At 42.8% G+C, this 22,127-nt stretch overlaps 1 protein-coding gene across 3 annotated transcripts in view; it reads left to right on the forward strand.

Annotated features, from left to right (window-relative positions):
- CD44 (CD44 molecule (IN blood group)) overlaps positions 1-4,458 on the forward strand; it is a 186,445-nt gene extending 181,987 nt beyond the window's left edge. The window contains exon 8 of one of the 3 annotated variants that reach the window (XM_078684321.1): positions 1,457-2,522. In XM_078684321.1, coding sequence (XP_078540447.1) covers positions 1,457-1,673 — 217 coding nt within the window. In that variant the 3' untranslated portion in view covers positions 1,674-2,522. Of the gene's footprint in view, positions 1-1,456 lie in introns of all 3 variants that reach the window. The other 2 variants (XM_078684322.1, XM_078684323.1) reach the window with 2 other exon arrangements.
- The last annotated feature ends 17,669 nt before the right edge of the window (positions 4,459-22,127 follow it).

A 22,127-nucleotide genomic window follows, 5' to 3' on the forward strand; every position in this document is an offset into this window, starting at 1 on the left:
AATTGTCCATCCTTTTCTAGATGAGAGCTTAAGGCTCGCCAAGGTTGACAACAAAGGGATAATTTCCAGTGGAGAGGTAGCAACATCCCCCTTCTGGTGCAAAGTTGAGGTGTTTGTATTGGCTACTAAATAGTGGAAGACTGTCTTGAGAAAAATGATTTCAATTGCCGGGACCCTTTAGAGATCATATAAAATCACCATCTTAAACACATTTTCTTCTATTTCAGTTTATTGGTTTATCGATTTACTCAGGGCTGGGCCTGGGGACCAAAAGCAGCCCAGGAAAAAAATTCTGATTAGTATAGGTCTCCTCCTCTGCACGTTCTCTCTGTCTCCTCTCTCCTTCACAAAGGCTCTCCTATTCCTCTCTGAACTTTCTGTCTATCTTCCTCCTTCCTCCCTTTCTCTCTCCCTTGAAGCACTCTTGTCCCTTCTGCTGTTCAGATGCTCCAGCAGCGGCCCTGGACTTTAAAAAGCTGGCCTCCAGTGACTCCAGCCTGCTGGGGAAATGCATGGTGGAATAAAAGGCCAGTCCAGCCTGTACTCACTTAGACTTGTAGAATTGAAAATAAACATATTCAAGGGAAAATATAAATAGGTTTCAATAGTTATCTTGACTCATGCACGCAAGTATTTCATTAGAAAGCACCTTAAGGAACCCAAAGATTGACCAATCTATAATAAATAATTGATTCTCAAATTCATTAACAGAGTGCAGGTTCTATTAATAGATTCAATTGAAAGCTGATATGGGGGCACTGCAAGTTACAGGGGCCAATCAAATCATTTCACAGAATTCAGTTCAATTGAAATATTTTAATTAAAATGTTATTGATGGAATTATGTTTGGATCTGCTAAGGTGGGCATGCCTCCAGATAAATGGGTGGGAATGGCATGGAGAGGTGGGTCGTATATCGGCCTGTCTGTGGTCGGTCAATAATTGTATGAGAATGAGGCTGGTAGATGGTAAGTGGCCAGAGTTGTCTCAAAAAGGATGCAGCGGTCATTTAGAACCTCCTAAATCTTGGCACAGAGGAATCACGCAGGCGGCAGGCCGCCACTCTTGTCCAGTGTATTTTCCTATTTCTTTTCGGTGTGTGAAAATTGAAACTTATGACAATTTTCAATGTATTTTCCCTGCAGAAGTTATGAGGAAGTTACATAGCAGACATCCCTGCATCAAGGGTTGTTAAAGCAGGAAGGGTTTAAGTTTCCCTTTTATTTGTGGGACTTTGGGAGAGGTTCTCTGTATGGAAAATTAAGCCTAGTTTTTAAACTACACTGCGTGTGCATTAGCCCAGTGTCCCCAAATTCTATCTGCAGTTTTTTGACAGCACCCACACAAAAAATGAGAGAAGTATGTGTTGCCTCCAACTTTATCCCGCTTTACAAATGTGAGCAGAATAGTCACATTCAGAATATTATGAGTAATTTTGTGTATTTTCCCCCAAACAGATGTGGGCAAAAGAAGAAGTTGGTGATCAATGGGAGTGGTGGTGCTGCGGAAGGAGGCCAGGCTGGCGGGATGAACGGCGATCCTAGCAAGTCCCAAGAAATGGTCAACTTGGTGCCCAAGGAACCAAAGGGTGACACCAGTGACCCCCAGGACCAACTGGTCCCTCCAGAGAACACGCAAAGCCAACAGAAACGTGATATGAATATTGGGGCTTAGACCAGTTCATCTGGGAGGGATTTGCAGCTCCCTGCACTTTCCTCCTTCCCCTGTCCAGTACAAGAACTGGGACTGGAACTAAATAGAGATGCAATGTGCTACTGATGCCCATCCTTGCATTCCCTTGTGTGCTTTCAATCGCGATTGAGTCCCAGCATCCAAGCATCTGCAGACTTGCAGAAGAAACCCCTCTGCTTTCGGCAGGCAAAGGCAAGGCAGATAATCCAAGACTGACAATTGCCATCACCAGCTGGGGACACCTGCTTTTTAGGTGAACCCAGGATGAAAATGCACGTGCACCCAAACTTGGAAATATAGCTTGTTTTTCAGCAGGAACATCTTTGCTAACACGATACCTGAAAGTGTGTAACTTTGATCCAAGCTTAAGCCAACAAGATGACTCCCATATGCCATTCAAGTTCTTTTTGAGAGAGGAGCCAGTTCTGGTGTTGGTTTGCATGGTTTCAAAATGGGTGGATGCCTATCCAACCCACCGATGTGATGCAATGATTGTGGCAAAGCTTTTGTCAAAGAACTAATCCCACACTTTGGTGGGTAATGAATAGTTGTAGTAAAGGCTGTGGACCTGGACTGAGCCATTGGGAAACTGGGATACTTGGCAACACAATGATGTCTTTTTAAGGCGGCAGGGATAGGCTTGCTAGTAACAAGTCCATACTTGTGTTGGGTGTGTGACTTGACTATATCTTTCAAAGGCAATAAATGGCTTGCCAGGAGTACAAGGTGTTACACACTGGTGGCTTGTTGAATTCTAGTTGACAATGGTTTTCTAGGTTTACCAGCTGCTGTTGTCATCTGGACGTAATAAAATCATAACTCGTGCACAAAGCTTGCATGGTTTCTGATTCAATGTGCAAGTGGCACTGCCTGTCCAGGAGTTTTCTTTCCATTCTGTTGTCAGTATTTTCATATAATCCTTCCAGATGGACAAAAAATTCACAGAATGCAAAGAAAATTGTGGACTGGACGAGCAACTTAGGGAATTGGAACTCTAGCACTCAGCATGCAATGTCACACATAGGGTGTCATTAGTCCTCAAAGGACTTGCTTGTCATTAAGATACCTAAGCAACCATGGCACATACAGACCATCACATTCATTTGTTGTGCCAGTTTCCCTGCTTTCTGTAATGGATGGAGTGTAGTGGAGGAAGTTTAATGCCTGGCTCATTGTTTTGCCTTCATTTGGGAATACTCGCTTGTTGACGGCTATATTCATTTTTGCAGCATCCCCTCAGTTTCAAACTCTTGCGCTATGGTGCGAAAATGTATTCTTCTGCCCGCTTTGCTCCCTCCAGTAAATGAAATTACAATATAGTCTAAAAATGATGACAAAAACATACCGTCCATATCAGAAACTGAAATAGCCCATTTTGTTTCCGTGATATCATACTCATATTTTTTGTCAGATATAGACTGCCATTTCCTTGCCACCGAACAACGATTTATATCAGCAATGCAGCAAAAATGGATTTTCCCTTTTCAAAATCAATTTATAGTTTCAGAATTCTGGACTGCTCAAAGGTTCAGAGGAAAAAGGTTCAACGCTAGCAAAGGATCCTGCTTTGTAGTAATTTGACAATGAAAACATTGTGCTTATCACCCGGTGGAGAAGATTTCACTTAAGTGCTGTGGTGTCTACCCAATCAAGAAGGCTACTGCATGCGCAGATATGCACATCAGATGGTAACCTTACATCCTGACCTGCTCTGTGTGATAATACTCTCAGGCGTCCTTTCCAAGCAGTGGTAAAGAACATGCAAGACTTCATGACTCCTGGTCCACTCTCTTCCTTACAATACTCTTGAATGTAAATAGCCAACTCTCTGCTGTTAAAGGTTTAGGTCCCAATGTCTCTGCATGCCTTATGACCACCCAGGACAATCTATGGACTTGCCAGTTTGTTATAAGCAGGTCTAGAAATGTGTTCCTCTCAGCTTTCTGGTCTACAAGGACTGAGCTTCTCAGAACATCTGTGCAGGATAAAAGTCCATTGTTTGAAGAGCTGAACACAGTGAAGGGACTGTAATTATATCAGAACAAATGTGTAAATTCCCATAATATCTTGTGGCAGTCAGCATGTGGCTCTGACATTGTTCGCAAATGTGTGAGGCTGTTGTAGCCATATCAGTGCCAAGGGTAAAGCCTTGTAGTGTCTAGTGTCAGATACAGCAGACTATGTTGTTTGACCATTTCTGGAAGCATTGTTTAGACTAGTTGACCTACTCTTCCCACAATAACTGTACTCTGCCCTACTTTCCTTTTCCAAATGTTTTTTACTATCCCTACTCGTTGGTTACCCCGTGAGATTCTCAGGAGTTTCTTTTATTTTTCCGCTTTGTTACCTTTGTCTTCCAATTGTATGTCTGCATCTCTTTCACAATCCCACATACATTCCCATCACATTTTCTTTAACATCCAATGCTAGTTTTTCAATTTTATGTAATATCCAAAGCAGCTTGTAACTTCATTCACCATTCCGTAATATTCTCACCAGTACTTGCCACTCCATCTCAGCAGTGGCGGCTGGTGAGGTTTGTGAGTGGTGGGGCAGGGCTGTGTTGGTGGGGGGAGTGTTCGTGAGTCACCATTTTCTGGGCAAATCTTATCAAACAAAAATGGGATAACAAGACCAAATAATAAGAACACAGGACATGTTAGTATTCAGATAATAGGATGGGTAGTGGGTAATAATCAAAATGACTCTCTGCTGCCAGAATAATAAATTGCAGAATAAAGAAGGCTCGCCCAAATGAAAAACGTAATCAGGGAATCAGTCGCATCATTTGTGCCTAAAATAGAGATCAGTTTGTTCTTTCTTAGCCGTGGGATTTAGAAACTGGCTAAATCGGTAAAGTTCCTCTGTGAATTGCAGGAAATCGTAAAATTACACCTACTCGAGATTGCTGCAGGCCTGACCTGCTTAGACACTATGGCTTCTCTTTGTTAAACGAAGTAAAATAAATGGACCTGCGTCATACCGGCTAATGGTGACCTGTGTCTTACCGGCTAATGGTGAAACACCGTCCGCACACTGTCACGACGTGCACAAGTCACACTACTACTGAGAGCAACCTGCTGTGCCCAAGGGACTCGCTAGTATACTGCTGGCCCTGCAGTAAATCAGACTGCTGCCTCAACCAACAACAGTTGCGGCCAGGAAGACGGGCTGGTGAGGGGGGGGACAAGTCCAGGAGAGTGTTGCGCAGGGGACGGCAAGGGTGTAAAATAAAGAACACTTACCTTCCTCCGGACCTCGGCTCCTTCTCCAAACCATGGGCCGAATCACACGCCGTGTCGCCGCCTCAGAGTCTCGACGAGTGTTCCATCAGTTATTTCAAATACATCCAGGCTGCGCAGTGGAGTTTCAGCCAATCCTGGCGCTGAATTAGCAGCACCACTGCGCCAGGATTGGCTGAGAGCAGGATTAGTGCCTGCCCTTATGAGACCCCGGGGGCCCGGGTCCCTTGCACGCTGAGTTGCTGTTGGGGAGAGAGGGGAAGGCACTCTACCATGAGCGCATGCGCGGGCAAGTCCAAAAAAATGTGTAGCCAGACATTGGCATGCGCAGACTGCAGCTGCGCTGTGTCTGCAGACTGCTGTACTGTCAATCACTGCCACAGGAAGCCCCGCCCCACACCTTCCGCGATGTCAGCCAGCCTTGTGCCGGTAATTGAGGCTAGCTTGAGCTAGGGTTGCCGCAGAGAAGTTTCGTGCGCGCTCATGCTCAGAAGTGGATTATCATGTACATTTTTAATCCTGCCTCAGCATGACGGTCGTCCATGGCTAGTGGGGCAACGCCCCAACGCCCCCAATGGACGCACCGCCACTGCATCTCAGGATCCAAAAACTGAAGAAGAAATTCCATAGACATCCACCAAAAGTTGTTCCCATTTCCGCCACTGTCTCTTGATGCTTACATATGTTCATATCCATTTTTTGGGTAACACTATACAAGACACTTCCTATTGACATCACTGAATTCCATAGTAGGCAATGCCATTGAACCCTGCCCATACTATTGCAATGTAACGGTGCTTAACCCACAGTGTCACTGGACACTACCCGTTCCATTATAGAAGTTACGGATCCATGCCCTTAGTATTGGCAAGGTCACTGAGCCTCACCAATAACATTACTGAATCCCACCTATAGCATTACTGGTGCTCACTGTAGGCTACCCAGGGCAGTGCCACACTCAATGACATCATCATTAAATCCCCAACATGCCAGTGTCATTGAACATCACCCCTGGCATTTCAAAAACCCTTCACCTCTCCCCCCAACCTCTCCCCAGTTCCAGGCCACATATTGTTGACGTCACTGAATCCCCTCAACATCACTGCCAGTATCACGGAATCATATCTTCAACATTGTCGACTGGTATTCCGTTTCATTCTTATTAGTTGGTCATTAAAGTCTACACCCGAAATATTTATGTTCATGGTGGCCCGATATAACTTTGGGGTGTGCTACGTTTTAAGGCACTTCGATTACCTAGAGAACTGACTACAAGATATTCACTTTTCAATTTTTTTTTATGTAATGAGCCCTACAAACCCGGACTTTAATGGTAATTACATGAGTCAAATTTCAAATCCAGTTATGTAAATATATATTTTATTATGTCAGAATCTATTCACTGCACGTAATATGCCAGATCCTGCATTTTGGGACCATCTTAAAAGAAGTCAAGTGCATATTTTTTAACTGGGCACACAATATTTGTAATTGTCATTTTGAAGACTGTTGCGGTAAAGTTTGACTTTTTTCTTGTCTACCTAAGCCCTTGTGGGTTTGAAGTGTATATATTTATTGAGTGAGAAGTGCTAAAGTGGTCCTTCAATCATTGGGACCATAACTAGATATAGTAGAACCCACCTACCCTACAGTAAAGTTTTCCTAACTTCTTCAAAACCACTGAAACTGCATTTTAGAGTCTGCGTCACAGTTATTAGAGAAGAAAGTTGGGGGGTTGGTATTCCACTGTAGTCTAATTCAGAGTCCACTGTAACCAGAAGATATATGGGGCTAGAGGGTTTTACTAAGGATTGCAAAATGTTATACTGCCCTCTAGGCTTTTATGATGGTAAGTAAATTGATGTGTTACTTTGCCCCACACAAGCCTTAGTAAATAGCTTCCATAATGTATACTATATATTTCTTATATTGTAAGTCATTCATTTGGGACTCCAGCAGTCATTTGGTTAGAAAGGCATTATTTGATAGGGCTAGGTATTGGTGGTGTAGCACTTACAGTGAATATTTCTGATATTAGCCCGTGTGAAGGTGTGTTGTAGTCTTTAGCAGAAAGCTAACAGCATATGTGTTGGCTAGCTGATATACTGACCATGACAATGGGGTATCATAATATTTTTGTCAGTACAGAAATGTTGTGTCCAAAATATTGTTGACAAAATACCACCCAATGGGAGTTTTTAATCTACAACCACTGGGATGATATTTTTATCAACAATATTTAAGACACGATATTGAGTTTGGACAATATTTCTGTAGATGATATTCGGACATGTACCCGATAGTGACACCCAACTGTATGTGGAGAGATTAGTTACTAATTCGTCTGTCACTTGTTCAAGGAATCATAGATCTCTGTAAGGCTAATTTACAAAGTTGTTGTATATAGAGAGGCTGCAGATCATCAAGAGAATGCTCAGTGTAGCTATAGTGCCAGAATATTGTGAATTTAATACAACCGCGGCCGCTGCAATTAAGAGAGGTGACTCAGTGGGCCAGCTGAGGGGGGATTTCGAGAGACGACCACGAGGGAAAATTAAATTAACAATTACTTTTCTTTCTTAGTCATCTCTCAAAATCGGCCCACACCTGACACCACAGATCTAACCTGCAGCGGCTGTGGCTGACTTAATAAGGCCCTCCAAAAATTTTACAGCCAAACTATCGACTATCATATTATCATCAATGTTTACTATACCTGACTCCACATATGTACCTAGACAGTATATACACATATATATATATATAGAGAGAGATGGATAGATAACAAGCGGCACACCTTAGGACTGCACAATACTTTATTGTGCAGAAAGACAACATGTTTCGGCGTAAGCCTTTATCCAGTGAGTTTGTGTGCGCAACCGCCAACAGAAATAGACATCCAATTCGTAGGCAGAGAAGAAATACTGTGCGCATATTTCAATTGTTCCAGACTGCAATGACATTTATCTCAAGTGGGTTTTGTAACTGCATAGGTACTATCAATTGGTTATATATATTAACGATTCAAAAGTTTTTTACTGTGACATCGTCAATTTTGTTAGGGTGCGAATATCTATTATTTTATATATATTAGTATGATTTCCATCCTTGCATCATTGTTATTGTTATTATTGGTAATGTACTATACTCAATCAATGTGATGTTCGCGCCCTGACAAAATTGACAATGTCACGGTAAAAAACTTTCGAATTGTTAGAATTGTGACCTTATATATAGCCAATCGTTGGTACCTTTTCAGTTTCAAAACTCACTGGAGATAAATTTCATTGCAGTCTGGAACAAATGAAATATGTACACAGTATTTCTACTCTGCCTGTCTAGTGTATGTCTATTTCTATGGGCGTTGTGCGCATGAACTCACTCGAAAAGGCTTTTGATGAAATGTGTTGCCTTTGTGCACAATAAAGTATTGTGCAGTCCTAAGGTGTGCCACTTGTTTTTCTTCTCGGATTCCTGGGAAGCAACGTGGGTGACAGCAGATATGTATATGTATATTGATATATCTATATATCTATATATATATTTATATATAGATATGTAGGTGCGGAGTAAGTATTAAATCTATGCTTACCTATATGCATTTATCTTGACAATATTTTGATAGTCAATGTTATGACTGCCATATTCTTGTAGGATGATATCAACATACACAATATTCTTACGTGGAGTAGTGTGGCTCACTGGTTAGAGGCAGCAGTCCCGAGAGCAGAAGTCGGCCCTGGACCAGGGTTCGATTCCCGACACGGCTGGGTCGTGGACCTTGGTCAGCGGACTCGATAATTCTCGCTTCGATGCTTACTCTAATCAGGGATCACACTCGGCAACTCTGGGCATTAGCTTGCCTCATCTCCACAACGGCCCCACCAATTCCGGGGATGCCTGGCTCCACCTTGGGGACTCCCAGCAGGGACCATCCCACAGGGAAAGGCAGGACGGGTTCCCCAGAGTTATACAGCGCCGGGACGCCCCGTTGCTGGGGCAGCTGTGCGCTTTACAAGTATACTACATTTACATTTACATTTACATTCCGCTGTGTGACTCTGACATCATACAATCCTCTGTGTAGCTCCGACTTTATGTCTGTATTTTCCACGTCTTAGCACGTCTTAGTAGAGATGTCCCAAGGGAGGTGGTCTAGCATTTACATTAGCATTACCAAAGTCTGGATATGTAAGTAGCTGCTGCCCTCGCTCCGAATACCCTGAGCTATGACAAGTGGACAAAATGCCCCTGTAACATTGAAACTTACTTCATAGGAAATTACGAACTACGTCATAATGTCAAAAATCTGAGGAATTTCAGCTAAGAGAAAATGGCAAATATTTTTCACAATAAAACCAAAAAATATTGAACAAAATATGTGGTCTCATGTGTTATGATTGACAGCTGTGCCATCATCTAATAGATAGGGGTTAACTAAGTCAATGACCTTTTCGAACCCACCTTACCCGGACTATGGTGCTGCATTATTAAATGGCAGGATATGTTCAGTTCGAAACATATTGAGGGATATTGAGTAGTTACCGTTGAGCTCTTAAAATGCGGTGAAAGATAGGTTAGTGTGACTTAAACACAATGGTGGCGCTTTTATGGATATGGGCATGCTTTTCCATTAGACTGATACATAAACAGATACCAGTATAATGCCATGGTTTTTGCAATCTCCATGGTAGCAAGATTTATTCTTATTGTCTCACTACTGGTTTTCTTCATCTGCCTAGTAGTGTCTGCCCTGTAGCTGCTTACTTTGTATATCTTAGGGAACAGCCACCCCTCTTTTTTACTTATCTAATAACTATATCAGAGAGAGACATGCCAAGACATATAGAACAAGCTCAGCTGCTCGCTGCGCCATAGCGCCTCTCCTACCATCGTCAACTGTAGACCATGGGTCCTTGATTCTAAAAATACAAATTATGCGTATATTGCGAGAGGAGTTATGGTTACTGCTGATGTAAAAACATTATTGCAACATGACCAACATAAACACAGTAGCAAATCCCTTACTGGTGTCTTTGTTGATACAAAACACAAGATTGCAGGTTCCACCCCCCATAGAAAGTCTGCATGGGTTGGCAGAAGCAGTTTATGTAGCATTTTGTAAGTGGCTGCGATAAAAAAGAAATGCCTAAACGTCTCAAAGCCATTCTGTTTTCTTCATTATTAAACCTTTCATAGATTCACAAGCTTTTGTTATTGCTCACTCTCCAGAGAGAGAGAGAGAGGGGTCTGAGGATGAGGAAAAATTCAAGGGTATGAATCTATAAAAGATACAAAAGCTTCAGTTACAGGTAAGTAACTTTTTCAGTTAGGAAGTCCATCACATGCTTGAAATGTTGTCAATAAATGGATTCCGTGACAAAACAGATAGAAGGCACAAGTTAGACGAGTCAGATGAGGTGAAGGCATGTAGCCAATCAGATCTGAAGGATTCCCAATCTGTGCACAGATGGTAGAGTCGTTAACAAGAACAGATGGATGTCAGCTAGTTTTACAATCCTTCGAGGCTCCACTCTGGTAAGTGGCATTTTAAATGCACTGCTTCCTTGGGAAGTATTTGAATTATTTGGCCCATATAAGAATCTAGAAAGATGTCATATAAGTTGCTACTTGGCAGGCCTCTTCTCTGATAGGCTATACAGGAGAACTCAGTGAAAACATTTCTCTCTACTTCAACTCGAAGGATATGTCTCCATCCAATCAACTGGGTTCCTGCGATAGGAATGCCTCAGACCTGATAAAGAAACGCATTCTTGCAAAATAACCCTTATCATTCCCTACTCATTGGTGGCATAAAATATCTGTAACGATATAGACAAAAAGAGGCCTGGGTGGTAAATTCCGTTCCGCTCACGGAATTTATGGAATTTGGGTAATTTCACGTTCCGCGGAGAACCCCGAATTGCCCAAAATTCTGCGTTTCCCGGCTTCGGAGACATTTTTTCTTGTTCGTGTTCTCAAAATGCGTGTTCGCAAGATATTTCCCCCGAGCACGCAAACAGCGTTCACGAACAGGAAATAAGTATCACAAACAAGCGATTCCGCGTGTTCAAGCAATTACTGCGTGCTCATGGAGATTTTTTACTGTGTTGCTGATCTATGCGTAGCACAACTACGCAAATTCCGCCCACCATAAGTTTCATGTTTTTGTTTAAAGGCTGCACCCTAACAAATACGCGTACGTGTGTCAGTGGTCCCACTCAAATGGGCTGTCCAAGGGGCCTTGCACATACATTGTCTACTCCTACAGCAACAACTATTGCATTTCTACTCCCCCAACACAGGCAACATCTAAGAATGGTCATAGTGTGAAACGCCACATATATGTTGTTTGGCTTGGGTATCCATATGAGTGTATAATGTACAATCCACGTACCAGGCCATCAAACAATGCGATTCAATGTTGAATAATATGATATGTCTTTGTGTCGCTATCTAAGCCTGTGTTTCTGATGGTAGGGGTGATAGGTGGGGCACAGTAGTTAGTGCATGTCTTTCTGTGGTACGTGCGCTATAGCATAAGTATGTTTTTGTATGGCCTGGACTAGTAACTCAAACTAGTCCTGGAAATATGCTTGACACCAGCTCAATTGCACCAAGTGAGGGGTAGAAGCAAACTGCTGCCCATGCCCTCTCCACAGAGGCTTGGCTGAAAACATTACTGTGCAGTACAGTAGGGATTCTAGGCAGCTTAGAAGGGCTCGTAAAATAATAACAATATTTCCTGGAACCTAGTAACCAACTAAATCAAAACAATGCGTTTTCTATCTAGTTTTCCTAAAAAAAAGAAAATGGCTAAAACCCCATACATTCGACAGGCATTTCAATTATCCTGGGTTACTTCTGCCTTCCACCTTCTTTGATATTCACATCTTGCACCTGCCACATAGGTTTTCTTTCTTATGTTATGACTGAGAATCTATTTAGGGAAGGCAGAGGGGGGAAAGTAAAAGGTATTTAAACCACAATCCGAGGCAACAGTCAGTTTAGCTGTTCATTACGTTTGGCAAATCTAACAGGATCCTGCACTTGAACTACCAGTCAAATTACAGACACCTCACAGGTTCAGACAACTAATCCATCCTGAAGGGGGACGCATATCGCATAGGCTCTGACAGCAACCAGCAGCAGTGCAGAAGATATAATGAACGTTTACCTTCCTAGATGATGAAATGTATACTTAGTGCCACAGGAGCGACTTCTGTCGCACCAAGGAAATATATTCGGCAATCAGTTTATACAATTTATCAAAATATTTTACGTAAGCCCAATGGGGCTTATTTATGAGTTGTGGCGCATATCTGCAAATCAGCAGGGATGGCCAGAACAAATGCGTCACGCAAAACTACCCTTGCGTCACGGCGGATGTGCCGCATTTACAATGCGGCACGCCGTGGCGCAAGGGTAGGCAGATGCGTGACGCATCTCTTGACGTAAGGGCGGCGCATCGCTGGAGTCGTGTCGCAAACGCGACGCGACTCCAGCAAAGCTCGGGTGTGCTCTAAACTTAATGTGCTGCATCAGTCCTTACGCCTGCTTCAAGCAGGTGTAAGGAATTGACGTAGCAGCGTCGCACAAGTGCCTGCGTGAAATCTTGTAGATTTCACGCAGGCACTTTTGCGATGTGCACCTGCCCCGGAACGCCCACCCTGCGCCGGAACGGCCACATGTGGCGCAGGGCTTTACAACGTGACGCATCTGCCTAGATGTGTCACGTTGTAAATGGGTCGCAGGGATGCGCCACATTTACGCCGCCTTTGCGTCACACAACGGCGGCGTAAACGTGGCGCAAGTGCCTTGTAAATCTGCCTCAATGTATTTATCCCCGAACAGCAATCTGACATGTTATGAAAAAATACATTTTTCCAGCTTTTCATTTTGTGTGTGAAAAAACTTGATGCCACACTTAAAAAGCTATTTATTTTTAAATAGCTATGTAGATCTCCAGATGCCTGATTTTTAATGTATACATCCAACCATGGGGCCTCAAAATACAGGCATGTCATTGTAAGCAAGCTCTCCCATGTGCCTATCCCCTCGTGAGCAGAAGTTGCCACACCGGGCCATATATCACAACTATGCGTATGGAAATACCATCATCAGGGCCGGACTGGGAACCAAATCCGGCCTTGGCAAAGTGCTTCTCCAAACCCCCGGGGGGTTGGGGGTGCGGCCAGGTGTTAGCCACGGCCGGTTTTGGCCGATTTCGTTACATCAGCCGATATTGCAGCTATGCTGCAAAAATAGCCCTGTAACAAAATCGGCCCCCAGGGGCCCAAAACCATCTCCCAACCCTGGCGGTCCACCGGGCCAATCATATTCTAATAGCAACTGTGAAAAAGTGGAATATTATTTGAATTGAATGGTAATCCACCACAAATAATAATTACACTGTTCTTGCTAGGGCCAGTAAAGGTGTCAGTAGCTTACACCTGAGCTCATTCCCTGGTAGCTATGGCACAGAGTAGACAGGCTTAACTTGCGAAAATGATTAAAGCTTTTGGGAGTACTAGGTACACTACACTGGGTTAAGGATAAGGTTTAAGACTGGCCACAATGGAGTACGAGCCCGATACAGAGACCAGGCCTATGATGGTCGAAAGTTTTACCTTCTGACTTAGTCTCTGAAATGGAAGTCAAATGTCTTCAGTGGGAAAAGACAGCAGGCTATGGCGTGGAAGGTTTTCACAGGACTGGATACCCAATAGACCAAGTGCTGACGGAGCTTTTGACTTGTGGCGGGAATGCTCAGAGCACGAGAAAATTTAAATTCACGTTCAAGGAAGGGCCCTGGCTGGTCGAATACTTTTGGTGCCTTCACTCGCTGAAAATGTCTACCTTTGGACTTAGTCAAATTTTTTGGTGCTCTGAATCCTGCTGTAGGGGAAGGCTGAAAGCTGTAGCCGAGCAACCCCTTCTCCATAGTACTTAACAATAGTTCTGAGAGCAGCTCCTCTCCTACTGGGTTTGGTGCCTGGCTGGATAGTGATACAAAGGAGAAGCCGGCCCAGGTGTAAGTTCTTACATGTCCTGTTCTTACATACCATGCACCCTGCTGAATGGACACTAAGGGCCCGAATAGGAGTTTAACCGTGGTCAGGCCGGCCGACAGGTTACGAGTTTAACTCGTGTCTGGCAGCCTTTTTTATTTCCTTCCCATTGCTTTGCTTTTAAAAACATACACTGCAATAGGAATGCGAAAATCAGTTCCTTCATGGCATGGACTCAAAAGTCCATGCTGTACAGGAACTGGTGTGCATGCACACCCTGTGTGCACACACTGGGTGTGAGTCACAAGGGGGCCCTGGAGTACCCCATTTGTTTCCTCTCTCCCAGGGTTTTCATTAGGCCCTTAGAGCTTACTTAGGGTGATTTATTAATATTTAAAAGGAGGAGTTAGGCCTGTCAGAAGAGGATAATTTGACAGGTCTAATTTGCAGCTTAAACCTTCACAGCCAGGCTACTGGTGGCAGGCCTGTAGTCAGGGCAGGACTGGCCGTAGCGGGCACCGGGCATTTCCCCGGTAGGCCGCTAGGGTGGGGGCTGGTATTAGGCCCCTGGGGGGCCGTTTTTGTTACCTGGGTTCGGCAATGTCGGCCCCCGGTAACAAAATCGTCCGAAACCGACTGTCACAAACTGCTCAGCTGCACTGCCCCTGACCCCATGGGGGCCAGCTGAGCAGCTTGCCAGGGCCGGTTTCTGTTCTCAGTACGGCCCTGCCTGTAGTAATGTATTGCAATGTCACTTTAGAGGTGGCACAATATGTGCTGCATCAACTAATGACATTTAATTTACAGGTCCTGGATACGGATCACTGACAGAATATCGACGATCAAAATATCGACCTCACAGAATATCGCTGACAAAATATTGACTACCAGTATATCAAATTCCTATCTACAAACAGGTAAGTACAAAAATATTGAATCCTAAATATCGTTGTAAATAATATAGTTTGCTAAAATATCAACTTTTTAAAATGTCCTAAACGTAATGTAAAATTAATGAAATAATTACTATAATTAAGAAAACATACTTAAAAATACTTAAATAACCTTAACAATTCTAAATAATAAATGTAAGTTAAAAAAAGTAAACATGCATTTTTATTTTTTATTATATATAATAACTTAATAATATTAAAAAGTATTTAATATCTTTAATAATTAAATGGTAAAAACATAATTTTAAATATCATTACATATATAACGCTCAGGAAACTTCTCCGTGTTTTGAAAAGAAGAGAGAGCAGCACTCCGGGGAGTTACTAAACAGCGTGCAGTTTATTTAGCACAACAAACGTTTCGGCAAAAAGCCTTCGTCGGTGTCACAACCCATTATCCAAAACACACATTTAAATAAAATCATGTGATAATTCATGAACATCAACAAGGGACTCAAACCCCCAGCAATACCATGGGCGCCATCTTAGAATGGTTTTTTAGGATCAAAAACCATACAGATTTAAACCATGAATTGGTTAAATCAAATAGGCAGAGGGCAAAATTCAATAATGCATTCCAATAATTGTACAAAAGATACAGCCGTGGATCGGCAGGGGTCCCTTGAGTGAAAAGAATAAACAAAATTCATGACCACATACAGTAATGTGCTGGAAATTATATATAGATATGTGCAAAATGGATGTAGCCTACTTCATATATCAGCAATAAAGACGAAAATTATTATGTGCTATAAATCCATCGTGAATAAGTAGTAAAAAGAAAAAAGTGATAAATCCTGCAACACAGCAAAGCAAACAGCCAGACGTCCGTCCAGCGGGGTACGTTCACTACAGACTATATACAACTGATCACAACTATACAAAGGAGAATGGTCATATCCTTGAAATCCATCCAATCATAAGCTTGATTAATGTAGAGAGTGATCAGGGTCAGAGTATATACACAAACATACAGATACTAGGACAATGTAAGAGGAGTGAGAATCCGATGCGAGACATAGGGTATATACATAATGATGGTAATAAAAGGATATACTATACTTGAGGAATCTAGTGATCACCGTAGGTGTGTGACTTGACCATGTAGTCTATACACTATATACACTATATACATATATACATTTTCATAAGTTGGCATTACTCTCAGATGGTCATACATAGTAGTATAGTGTACAGATGATATAGAGGCAAGATAGGATATCTGATGCTAGTGACTATGTACTCATGTTCAACCCTTCATTTTCCCAGATGGACCACCATATCCTCACCACTATTCATACCCTTGGGGAACTTGGTGGACAGATCGATTATGTATCTAGACTCAAGGCGTCTAAGCCTTCTCAGTCTGTCTCCTCCCTGTGGATTGAATGGAACATGGTCCAAGCCAAAGTAGCGTAATTTAGTTCTATCCTTTTTATGATGTTCGGCAAAATGCCTCGCTACTGGGTACGCGGGGTCCACCTTTTCGATAGCCCTCTGATGTTCAAGCACTCTCAGTTTAAGTTGGTTGATGGTACTACCAATATATCTGAGACCGCATGGGCATATCAAACAATACACAGCATAGGTGGTGCTGCAGGTAATGAATTTATGAATCTTCTTGGTCCTACCAGCATCGGGAATGTCATATTGCAGAACCCTACGACTGTTACTACAAGCTTTACATTTCCCGCATGGGAAAAAACCACTCATTGTTTTCAGGGTGTTGGTATTAGTTTGAGTGGGTAGGGGTTCTAGATGACTGTGTACTAGCACATCTCCCAGAGACCTAGCTTTGCTAAAGGTCACTAGAGGATGCGGAGGCAGATCTTCTCTAAGTACTTCATCTGTAAGCAAGATGTGCCAATTTTTGCGCATCAAGCTCCTCAGTCTATCTGCACCTGCAGAGTAAGGAGTAATCATTCTAAAGACATTCCCAGTGTTCTTATCTGGCATCCTCGTTTTCTCAGCTAATAGATCAGCTCTCGGAATCGTTCTCACTTTTTTCAGTGTATGGGACAACAGTGGCTCATCATAACCCCTGAGTCGGAAGCGGGATAGGCATTCCGAGGCAGCCGCCTCGAAATCCTTATCTTGGGTGCTGTTTCTTTTTATCCTCAAGAGTTCACCGTACGGGATACTCTTGACGAGCTTAGGTGGGTGGGCACTCCTAGCAAACAGAATGGAATTTCCTGCTGTCTCTTTGCGATAAAGAGACGTTTGGACTCGACCATCCTCAATGTAAACCCTTAGGTCCAGATAGTGTGCTGCCACCCCACTAATAGTACCAGACAGGTGCACATTGTAGATGTTATCATTGAGGATATCAATATATCTTCTGGCCGATTCCTCTGTACCCTGCCACACGATGAACAAGTCATCTATGTAGCGGTACCAATGTACCACCTTCCCACTTACACCCTCTTCATCATAGCTTCTGGGCACATGCTCCTCCCACCAGCCAACGAACAGGTTCGCGTAGCTGGGAGCGAAGCATGTGCCCATCGCTGTCCCAGAGGTTTGTCGGTATAGACTGTCTTCGAACAAAAAAATGTTGTTCTCTAAACAGAATTGCACAAATTCCATTAACATCGCATTATGTTGTGCAAACCGAATGGGACGTTTGTTGAGATAATGTTCAACAGCAGATAGTCCATGTCCATGCTCAATGATGGTGTATAGGCTGGTAATATCCATCACTAAGAATAGGTAATCATCTTGCCAATCCATATTGTCCACTCTCTTCAAAAAGTCCTTTGTATCTTGGACATAAGAGTCTAGTCCCACTACCAAAGGGAAGATGTAATTGTCCACAAATTTGGACATGTTCTCTGTTAGCCCACCGATAGATGCCACAATCGGTCGGCCAGGAGGAGTGACATTGTTCTTATGCAGTTTCGGCAAATGATAAAAAGTAGGTGTCATTGGATTACTACTTCTTAAAAAGATGTGTTCGTCCTTGACAAGCATAGAGAGGTTATACCACTTGAGGATCAGATTATCGTACTCCCTGATACTTGCATCATATAGATCTTTAGTCGTGATGACATAGTATTTTATGTCCGAAAGTTGCCTCATTGCTTCCTGGTGATAGTACTCTCTTGTCATTAAGACGACATTACCTCCCTTGTCCGAGGGTTTTATAATTGTTTGTTTGTCGCTTAATAGTTCCTGCAAGGCTCTCTTTTGGGATTGAGTGATGTTACTGGGAATAAAGTGGGAAACCTTTCTTTCTTTGACCAACTCCATCATCATGGATTCCGAGAAGGCATCAATTGCATCCCAAGGGGATTGAGGGATGAACGTTGAGAGAGGTTTGAACTGACTCCCATCTCTTTCTTGTTCAATGCCTTGAGCCACTGCCCTCTCTGCCATATTCATTGCCGAAATGTCCATATCAACGCTTTCATTCCTTAAAGCTTCCATGGCTTCAATACAGGACATGTCCTGACCGATCAAAGTATCAGTGGATGTTAACCTGAGCCCAGGTTTGGACATACCCTTGATATGTGGTCTGATTTTAAAATGTTTGTGCAACTTCAGTTTTCTAGTAAACTTGAAAAGGTCGATCTTGGTTTGTGTAAATTCGAGGTCCGCATTGGGGCAAAAGGTGAGCCCTAGGCTAAGGAGTTCTTCTTGTTCGTTGGTCAGGAGTTTGTTTGTGAGATTTACCACTGTAAGACTGCTCCCATTTTCGCGCTGTTGTTCAGCATTTCTTACTTCTTCGCTTTGCGATATGACCGTGTTTGGGGTTTTGTTTTACATATATATATATAAATAAACCTATAATATAAATATGAAAATACATTATATATAATAAGTTAAAACATTAAAATTATTATTTTTTTTAATTATATTTTACACTCCAACAAGTGGTACAGTAGGGAAAATGTTGGATAGCGAGTAAATAAAAATTACTATTCCCACTCCGGAGAGTGAAGCAGTAGAGAAAGCGTTGGATAGCGGGAGGGAAAATGTACTATTCCCACTCCAATGAGTTCAACAGTAGGGAAAGCGTTGGATAGCGTATTCCCACTCCAGTGAGTGAAATAGTAGGGAAAGTGTTGGATAGCGGGAGGGTAAACATTACTATTCCCACTCCAGGGAGTGCAACAGTAGGGAAAGCATTGGATAAGGGAGCGTAAAATATTACTATTCCCACTCCAGTGAGTGCAACAGTAGGGAAAGCGTTGGATAGCAGAAGGGTAAAAATTACTATTTCCACTCCAGTGTGTGCAACAGTAAGGGAAGTCTTGGATAGTGTAGGGGAATAATTTAATGTACCCACTCCTGAAATATAATTAATATGAATGAATAATTAATTATTTAGGAAAAATTAATTAATCTCCCACCATTTTCCCTATAAACATCACCTACAATATTGTAACATATTAATAAATTAACATAATTGAGTAACAATTAATTAATTATTGATTTACAATTAATAATATAATTAAATCACATACTTGCAAATACGTGTTAATAATGAATATCTAATCAATTACTAATTAATAAAAAATATTACACAATTAACATAATTACCTATTAATTATTATTAATTAATTTATAATTAATTATTAATACATTGATTAACTTAATTAACAATATAAATTATAAAAAATTAAATTAAGTAATACAATAATAAATTAATTTATTTCAATTAAATTACATCCCACCCTATTCCCCTATAAACCCATAATCTGCTACAGAATTAAATTACGCAAATTAGGTATTAAGACATTTTGTTAGTGAACCCCAAAGCTCATTATACTTTCCTCCAATCCAAAATGCATCACAATTTGCAAATTCCGCAACCGATGTTCTACTACACACTTTGGGCCTGATAATTATGCGGTTCGGACCGCAACCGATGGCTAGTCGCATCTACTGCTGCGGTCTGATGGACGCATTACGATGCTTGCGGTGTGAGGCAGCAGTCAAAGGGACCGACTTGGACAATCTGACGGGCTCATGGAGCCTGTCGGTCATTTGGAAAGGCCGCATTATCCCTAAAGCTTAAGGACGACATTTCCTCAGTCGGGATTATGATGCCGGTTTCCAACAGCCTATCCATGTCGGCCTTTCTGACATTGAAAAACTGTCGGAAAGCAACATTGGTGGCCCCCAGCAGGGCCACCTTTTCCCGTGGCCCTCCGCATCTGGGCTTGGTGGCACCTACGGTGCCATCCTGAACATACCTGCACCGTGTGGCAGGCACATTGAGGTGCCTGCCACATGGTGTAGGAATGTCCACAAACTCCCATCTCTCGATAGGAGGGAGCTTGTGCTTCGGGCGGTTTTCCGTCCCATCACACAAGCTCCCATTGAGAAATAGGAGTGTCCGACCACACCATGTGCAGTCGCATCCAAATGCTGCAGTCGGAACCACAGACCTGAGGTCTGTCAGTTCCCAATCCGCAACGGTGTCAGTCGGCGCCATCTCCAACCAGCATCATAATGAGGGCCATAGTCGCACACTGGCAACGACAGATGGGGTGAAGTGCCTACAGTACACCGAACTCACCCTGTCACTACTGTGGGGCTGATTATGATCTCGGTCAGAAAGCCTCTCACCATAGGTCATAGGCTTTCCGGACCGAGAATGTCGGTTTCATTACGACCACCTAATTACAATTTAGGGGGTCCGGAGTGAAACGGGTAGATCATTCCAGATGGATTCCACCAGGCTCCTTGAGCCCGTCGGAGACCAGGGCATAATTCATATGGACGGCGTCTGATGCCGTCTGGATTATGGTGCCCGGCAGGATTTCAATGCTGGGCTTTCTGACATGAAAAGCCTGTTGGAAAGCGAATTTGGAAGCCCTTATCATGGCTTCTTCTGTTTGGAGCCTCCGGTTGGGGGCTGAGGGGCCACCTGTGGTGCCCCCTTCTTGATCCCTGCGCTGTCTGGCAGGTAGCCTGAGGTGCCTGCAACCTGGTGCAATGATAAACACAACCACTCGTGTCCCTACGGGAGCTTGTGCTACAGCCAGTTTACAGGCATAGCACATGATCCCATAGGGAAATGTGTATATGCGACTGCACCATGTACAGTTGCATCGTAATTAAGCAGGGCGGGACTGCCGACCAGGGGTCAGTCATTCAGATCCGTATCCGCAATGGTGTTGGGATACACAAGTCCGCCCGACATCTTAATAAGCCCCTGTCTCTGATGTGTTGGTAAGGGGTCGGAGGTGCCCTTGACCAATGTGTGACTACAATATAGCCCCCACCCGACCTTGTAGATGAATTAGGAACAAATATTGATGGAGGGTAATTATATATGTAAGTACACAAAGAAATGCCTTACTGTATTGTACTATAATTATATTTATATAGCTCTTACTACCCCTGACGAGGCATTGTAGTGCATTACAACAAAGAGCATGCTACTCCGAGGCTGTTAGTTTGATTGGAAAGTATAATGGAGGGATAGAAGAGGGAAGAGTCTAGAATATGTTTATTGGGACATCATAGTAGTAAGATGTTACTTGGTTGAGAAAAGGAGAAATGGAGGAGAGAAGAGTCTATAGAAACAGATTAGGGAGGTCCTCCTAGTAAAATGAGGTCTCAGATGAGTATAAGGAGGGATACACGAGGGAAGAACTTGTTCTGCATGAAGTGTTATGCTAGGTAGAGATGGAGCTCCCCCTAGCCTTGAAGGAAGCCAGCAACCCCCAAAGGCATGTAAGATGTAGACAACATGTAGACAGTACCAAAATGGGTGTATGAAACATCATTTTTCTATAGCCATCCAAAGTCATTACTTTTTAAGCATATTTAATGTAGAATAAAGGAGAAATATTTTGGTTCTACCCTAAGATATCTTTAAAACAGCTGGACCCCTGTGTCTATCCAGAGAAAGATATTTTTTATCGAATTCCAAAAAGAGGTTGTGTCCATCTGCTTGGTATTGACCTACTCGGATGGGGAGAAGGCACCAATGATGAAGCAAGCCACTATCAGACCGTGAGCGAGGAGTCTCCTAATATTGTTTGATGTCTCTGATTTATAAGGAGACCACTGAAGGGATTACGCTTCTGCAAGAAATCCCACACATTTGTTTTTACAAATGTGGTCGGGTGTCTAAAGACCTGTGTTTGAACTAAATGTTGGTTTGGGGCAGAAAATGGCTTTGTAAATTTGGGCCTATTTTACTACTAAGACTTCATGTTTTTATGTAAGAGACAGTGGGATAGTGCAAAAGAGATAAAGAGAAATAGAGGAGCC

The sequence above is a fragment of the Lissotriton helveticus genome, chromosome 3_2 (genome assembly GCF_964261635.1).
Source record: "Lissotriton helveticus chromosome 3_2, aLisHel1.1, whole genome shotgun sequence".
In the NCBI taxonomy this organism is placed as follows: Eukaryota; Metazoa; Chordata; class Amphibia; order Caudata; family Salamandridae; genus Lissotriton; species Lissotriton helveticus.